The sequence below is a fragment of the Rana temporaria genome, chromosome 7, assembly GCF_905171775.1.
Source record: "Rana temporaria chromosome 7, aRanTem1.1, whole genome shotgun sequence".
Taxonomy (NCBI): domain Eukaryota; kingdom Metazoa; phylum Chordata; class Amphibia; order Anura; family Ranidae; genus Rana; species Rana temporaria.
The window spans coordinates 49,944,385-49,951,947 of NC_053495.1; the positions used below are offsets into that span (position 1 = coordinate 49,944,385).

The 7,563-nt window shown below is 41.0% G+C and overlaps 1 protein-coding gene across 1 annotated transcript; it reads right to left on the reverse strand.

The window, feature by feature from the left end:
• Positions 1 to 2,891: 2,891 nt before the first annotated feature.
• On the reverse strand, positions 2,892 to 4,524 carry LOC120946183 (EH domain-containing protein 1). The gene has a single exon (XM_040361002.1). The coding sequence runs from the start codon at positions 4,522 to 4,524 to the stop codon at positions 3,058 to 3,060; it is 1,467 nt and encodes a 488-aa protein (XP_040216936.1). The 3' UTR covers positions 2,892 to 3,057.
• Between the last annotated feature and the right edge of the window lie 3,039 nt (positions 4,525 to 7,563).

Below are 7,563 nucleotides of genomic sequence, written 5' to 3' on the forward strand. Positions count from 1 at the left end.
CGTCTCTGACATCGGACAGGTAGGTGATATTTCTGCTCCCCCTGCACCTACACACTTTAATATTGGAGAGATGTGAAAATGTAGGGAGGAAAGTAGAGGCAGAAGTGCTCTTTCCATAGCTCCCAACTGTCCTTGATTTGGAGCAATGTGCATCTGTCCCTCTTTCCTCCTCATTTGTCCCTCATTTTGGTCTGATCCATATAGTTGTATATAAAATGCACTTTTAATCTTTCAAAAAGAGTTTCCAAGTGCTAAACCTTTCATCTAATTTCTAAATTGCTGCATTTGTAAATTTTAAAAGCCAATATAAAGGAATAGTAGTGGTAAAAAAGCCCTTGTGGATTTATTTAACCTTTTTTGGTTAATTCTTCTTTAAGGGGGTGTGGCAAGGGGCGTGTCCTATGACTACATACATTTGCTAGTAGGTGTCCCTCATTCCCATATCATAATGTTGGGAGGTATGGTGTAACAGTGGGTGTGACCACCTGTCTTTCAGTTCATTGGTGCCTCCCCTGCTTCCAGGGAGAATGTGCAGAAGAGGAGCAACGTAATCTGTTCTATGGGCATCCCATACCCTTTCCCCAACCAAGTTATATTCCCCAAATAAACAAAAACAAAACAATGTGAATGACTGTTCATTGTCTACTGGAGAGGGATTTATGGATTCAGTCTGGCAACAGGGTGAATATGTGTGGATGAAATTTTCCACATTTTGTCATGTTACAACCAAAAACGTGAGTGTATTGTTATTGGAATTTTATGCGTTAGACAAACACAAAGTGGCACATAATTGTGAAGTGGAAGGAAAATGATAAATGGTTTTCAATTTTTGTTTTACAAATAAATATGTGAAAAGTGTGGCGCGTATTTGAATTCAGTCCCCTTGAGTCAATACTTTGTAGAACCACCTTTCGCTGCAATTACAGCTGAAAGTCTTTTTGGGTATATCTCTACCAGCTTTACACATCTAGAGAGTGACATTTTTTTGCCTATTCTTTTTTGCAAAATAGCTTAAGCTCTGTTAGATTAGATGGAGAACGTCTGTGAACAGCAATTTTCAAGTCTTGCCACAGATTCTCAATTGAATTTAGGTCTGGACTTTAACTGGGCCATTCTAACATGTACAGTTGCAAGAAAAAGTATGTGAACCCCTTTGAAATGATATGGATTTCTGCACAAATTGGTCATAAAATGTGATCTGATCTTCATCTAAGGCCCCATACACACGATAGAATTTATCCGCGAATACGGTCCAGCGGACCGTTTCCGCGGATAAATCCTCTCGTGGATTTCGGCGGATTTTCATGCGATGGTGTGTATACACCATCGCATTGAACTCCGCGCCGAAATCCTCTGGCGATGACGTGTCGCGCCGTCGCCGCGATTATGACGCGGCGACGTGTGCGACGCTGTCATATAAGGAATTCCACGCATGCGTCAAATCATTACGACGCATGCGGGGGATCCCTTCGGACGGATGGATTCGGTGAGTCTGTACAGACCAGCGGATCCATCCGTTGGGATGGATTCCAGCAGATGGATATGTTGTGCATGTCAGCAAATATCCGATCTGCTGGAATCCATCCCAGGGGAGATTTATCCGCGGAAACAGATCCGCTGGCGTGTACACACCATAGGATCTATCCGCTGAAACCCATTTGCTGGGATTTATCTGCGGATGGATTCACAGTCTGCTTAAACTAATAACACACAAAGAATTAAATGTTACCATGTTTTTATTGAACACATCATGTAAACATTCACAGTGCAGGTGGAAAAAGTATGTGAAACCTTGGATTTAATAACTGGTTGAACCTCCTTTGGCAGCAATAACTTCAACCAAACGTTTCCTGTAGTTGCAGATCAGACGTGCACAACGGTCAGGAGTAATTCGCCCACCTGAGCTGTGGATCTCTGCAGCATCTCCAGAGTTACCATGAGCCTCTTGGCTGCTTCTCTGATGAATGCTCTCCTTGTCCTGCCTGTCAGTTTAGGTGGAAGTTTAGGTGGACAGTCATGTCTTGGTAGGTTTTCATTCGTGCCATACTCTTTCCATTTTCAGATGATGGATTGAATGGTGCTCCATGAGATGTTCAAAGCCTCGGATATTTTTTTTATAACCTAACCCTGCTTTAAACTTCTTCACAACTTTATTCCTGACCTGTCTGGTGTGTGGCCTTCATGATGCGGTTTGTTCACTAAGGCTCTCTAACAAACCTTTAAGGGATTCACAGAACAGCTGTATTTATATTGAGATTAAATTACACACAGGTGGACTCTATTTACTAATTAGGTGACGTCTGAAGGCAATTGGTTCCACTACAAATGCACGCCACACTTTCACATATTTATTTGTAAAAATGTGCCACTTTGTGTTGGTCTATCACATAAAATCCCAATAAAATACATTTATGTTTTTGGTTGTAACATGATAAAATGTAGAAAATTTCAAGGCATATGAATACTTTTTCAAGGCACTGTAATGAATGAAATTTTTTTGTTATTATGGGCAGCACAACTTGATAAAATAGTACTATATTATTATATTGATAAGCAATATTAGTATTACTACTAAAACATTGTTTGTAATATTAACAGTAATAATATTAACAATAAATATAGTAATAATACACAAACATATATTAACACAAACAGGATATTAAGAACCTGCTCAAAACAGCTTGCAACCTAAAAAGAAATTAATTGAGAATGTTGCTTCCAAATTGTGTTTTATTATACATTTCTGGATTTTTCTTTTTCAATTATGGTGTGCTGTATATATTTGTTTTTATTATGAATGTTTTTCTTTCCTTTTTTTTTCAGTTTGGATGTCTTCTGTATTATTTCGTTTTATTATGGATTTTTATCTTTCAGTTTGGATGTATGCCATATTTTTTTTTTTTTTTTCCGGTTTAATTCATTTTATTAAAGCTGTGTTAGATTATATTCAAGTTCCAGACTTCCCCCTCCCAATGCTTGAGTTCTTTGTGAGGGAAGCGTTCAAGAAGATACGTGTGGAAGACTGTAGGTGAGGAGAAAGTAAAGGCAGAACAGTGTTTATTCCCCTTTACGTTTTGAAGGTGGAACTAAATGTAAAGGTAGATCAGTTGGTAATTCATGCCCTTCTAGCTTTACTTTTATTAAGTGATTTGCCAAGGCAAATTCTTCATCATCAAGAAGCCCATCGTGGTCCACATCTGCCAACTTCCAGATTTTGCCTAGCACTGTGTTGGGGAGTTTGGACCTCACCATTTCCTTCTTGGCACTGGCTCCAGTGATCTTTCCATTGACAGGTGAAAGTGTGTAGAAGATTTCATCATACGTTGGTTTATCTTTGGCTACTACCCACTCTAGGTCATCGATTCCTTCTCCAGCTCCCTCACCATAGCCATGGCCAAATGGACCATTCATGGTTCCTTCAAATGCCCCACCTTTAACGACCGGGATTGGCATTTGGGATTCTTCCTGCCGAACCATGACCATAAGCCGTGCAATGTCATTGGCCAACATGTCATCTACATTGTCCAGCAATTTTGGCTTTAAGGACTGGAACTTGGTGAAATCCTGTGTCATTAGAACTTCCTGCATTTTCTTAAGATTTGGAAAATCTCCGGGAGAGATCTGATGTTCCTTTTCAATTTTCACGTAGATTTCAGCCAGGTTGCCAATAAGCTCTTTCTTTTTATTGTCTTTCCCAAATACATTTGGCATTTCTTTTTTTAATGCACTAATAATATAGGCATGAACCTTGGCCAGCCTAGCTCTTTTAATGAGGTAATTTAGCTTGCGAAGAGCAGCATTCCTTGGCAGTGATTGAATGTCCTTGAACAAGTCTTGTTCCTCTGCTTCAAACAGTTTACGATTGTCTGGTATGAGCAGTGGATGGGACCAGAATGAACCAATATACACACGCACCACCTCTGGAGTGTTGATGATCTTGCCCAATGACCACATGAGGGCTCCATATACTCTCATAAGCTGCTGGGTTTCAATTTGATCTGCCTTGTTAAGCACAACACGGATTTTATCTTCATGGTTTTTGAGTGCTTTAATAACTTCAGAAAACTCATCGGATATATCCAGCTTGTGGGCATCAAAGAGCAGAATGATACGGTCGACGCGTTCTGCGAACCACTCTAGGACTGCAGCGAAGTCATAGCCTCGGCTGATCCGCTGCTTCTCCCCAGACAATATGCCTGGAGTGTCTATAATGCTAATGCTCTCTAGGACAGGATTAGGCAATTGTGCACACATGAACCTGTTGAGGAAGGCGTTTCCGAAGGCGCTGAGCTTCCTGAAGGGTTTCTTGGGGTCCACCACGAGCGCGTTCCCGGGTAGGATCCCCTCCATGGGGCCGTGCATGACGGCGATGAAGGAGTCTGTGGTGGGCTCGGGGCCGATCCTCATACCGGGGAAGTCTTGCTCCATGAGGTGTCGGATGAAGGTGGTCTTCCCCGTACTGTATTGGCCCACCAGGAGTACCATGGGCTTGTTGTGGAAGTCGGCATCCTCCAGGGCCTCCATATTTCAAAGGGTGTCCTGCAGAATTCTTCAAATTGCACTTGAAATCCCAGCTCTGGTTAATGGTTTTGCTGCTTTTGTTTTGATGTGTATTTTACATACCATATGTGCGGATAGATTGGCTAAATGTTTTCCATCTGGACTGAGTTCCAGAAAATGAGACTTGTCTTAAGAAATAAATGACAGAAGCAGCCAGTCTCCCCGGCGTGTCTCAGCATCGGAGCAAGCACTCCTGCCACCAAGCGCAGGCTCAGCCCGGCACACAGCAACTCAAAGAGAGCCAGGGCTTTTGCTGCCCTTGGGATAGTGTCACCCCTCGTGAGCGTGTCACTCGGGTGTGAACCGCACCCCTCACACCCCCTTAACAACGCCACTGAATGAATTATTTACTGTCGTTTAAAACACATGCACAAGAAAGTTTCACCTGCAGTAAATGTTGGTTAAAGTTGATGTAAACTCTCACATATACCCAGGGAAGTGAACAGCCCCAGAGGATACACAGAGATTAAACAAATCTCCCTACATAAGTTGTACATGTACATCTGATGTCTTCAGCTTTCTAGACTCTTTAGAAAGTGTACATCGTGTTAGAAATATTTCTTCCTGTTTCAGCAGTGGGAGGGGAGTCTGGGCATACTCTGTGTGTGAGCTGATTGAAGGAAAGGCACGCAACCTCCCTCCATATAGGCAGAAAGAAGAAACTTGAAGAGCTGTGCTATGACAAGACGAGCTCTCTGCTTATCTGTCTGTAAGTTACCTCCCCAACACAAATTTCCAGCTGCTTTTATCTCCTGAGTCTGGGAGCTTGTCAGAAGTTATCATTCTGATAACAGCAGAAAGACACAGGAATTAGAGCTTTGGAGAGAGATAGGTAAACACTACTGATATATATGCCCAGGTCAGATTTCATGAATGGGGTTCACGTGCACTTTAACCTCCCTAGCGGTATGATTATTTCAGATTTTAGGTGCTGAAAGCGGTACCATTATTTGCAAGGAAATTTGGCGTTTTATACTGTAGGCCTGTAATTTTTAGTAATAACTCACTTAAATCTGACCAAACAAGAGTCTAGTAGGCATCCCGGGTATGACATTTTTTTAAAAACAAAATTATAAATTATAATATAATAAATAATTATAACAAATAATAATATAATTATAATAAAAATTATTCAATAATGTAATCAACTCAAAATCACTGAAATTTGCTCAGTTGAAGAATTGTCGCTGTCATTACTTTTATTTTTTTATGACGAATTTCCCCACAAATCGCTATCGCACAATTCTGTAAGTGATTATAATTTATTATTGCTGTTTTCTAGCTGCTCTAAAATCATTTTTGACATAAAGGGACACTTTTGGTTGCTTTGGACAATCTACAGTTTGCAGGCAGAAAGAACAGTTTTTATTACATAAAAGTACATGTAGGGCACAGGGCAGACCACTATGGACAAGGGGTGTGTGTATTTTTTACATACAGTACTGTAATCTATAAGATTACAGTATACTGTATGTAATGTGTTTGTTTACCTTTTTGAATTTGACACCGTTCTCCGCCCCCGTGCGTCGTAACGTCGCAGGGAACGGAGATCGGCGGCGCACAGAGGCACTGGGTGAATCGAGCGAGCACCCGCTCGCTCACACAGCGCGGTGGCATCGCTGGATCCAGGGACAAGTAAACACTGCCTGTGGATTCAGCGAGGCAAGCCCGAGTCTGATTCAGGGTTACCGATCGCAGCACAAAAATGCAACCCCGAGTCAGACTCGGGAATACCGCCAGGGGGGTTAACTTTAAGTTGGGTGATCAATGTATGCATTATGATAGATATCATGGGTTTGCTGTTCATGTTAGCCTATTATTGACCTTGGTAAGTCTCTGATTCTGACTACCTACCCAGATACATTGAAATTTGAATTGATGTCTGTACCTGTTTTCTTTCTAGTTTTGTCACCATTCTTGTTGTTTTTGGCTATGTTTTGAACATTTCTGTTGGTAAAACTTTTCCTCCAACTACATATTTTAGTCCAGTTTATAATACCCGGAGGCATCCTAGTGCATGTAAACATCATTTGTTCAATGGGAAAGGTAACTCCTGTGAGTTGAGGATGACTAGGGTGGCTATAAAATATGTACAGAGCAGCTTAGTATTCAAAGCCACAAAGGAATATATTAAGACATAAGTGTGTTGACAGAAATGAGTGGGATTTAAATTAAAATCACATTTCCTGAGCTTCTGTGCTTTCTGGAACATGGACAAATATTTAACTAGTGCACCTAAAAGTATATATAAATCCAATCTCATATAATTAAATCTCATATATCCCATCATGTTAATGTAATTTCGAAATAATGATCAATATTTCAAAATGTCAGGGTTTCTGGTGATCCTGCTATGAAGGTCCTTGTTCAAAGCTATGTCCCTGTCTCCTAGTTGTTCTACTGAATTGTCACCCTGTCACAGAGGCTTCTGATGAAGACTACAAGTGTCCGCTTCAGCATACATCTACTTTAAGGCTTTTAAAATTCAAAAGCAAAGCAAAGAAAAAATTAAGAAAATCAATTTAGCCCATACATACCATATATTTATTCATAATCCCTTTCTTTAAAAATGCTATACTGTATGTAAATACATGTAATCCTCATTTATTTAAAATTTGCATTATGCACTGTACATCGGGTAAAAGAGTTGTCTGCATTCGTGGCTGAAATTGAAGAAAGGCGAAGATCATGACAGAATAGTTGTTTCAATCTCTCATGTATTTTCTGCTAGAATTAACAAAAGACCATAAGATAAATCTCTACCACAGTAATGTTTTCCCATGGGCAAGGATGTGTTATCAACAAGCAGTGATGGCTGGTGCTCCATTTTTTTTTTGGGGGGGGGGCTGCATACAAACCACCATTCGTTCAATCTGTCAGTTGGTCACTCCCCCCCCCCATCGCTTTGTTAGTCGGTCAGACCCCCCCCCACCGCTCACCCGTCCGTCAATCAGCCCCGCACTTACCCCATCTAAGCCATGGGCAACTTCGGCAGCTTCCCCC

Excerpts from the sequence above, each read along its gene's own strand:
- LOC120946183 (XM_040361002.1), bottom strand. The coding sequence starts at position 4,524 with ATGGAGGCCCTGGAGGATGCCGACTTCCACAACAAGCCCATGGTACTC.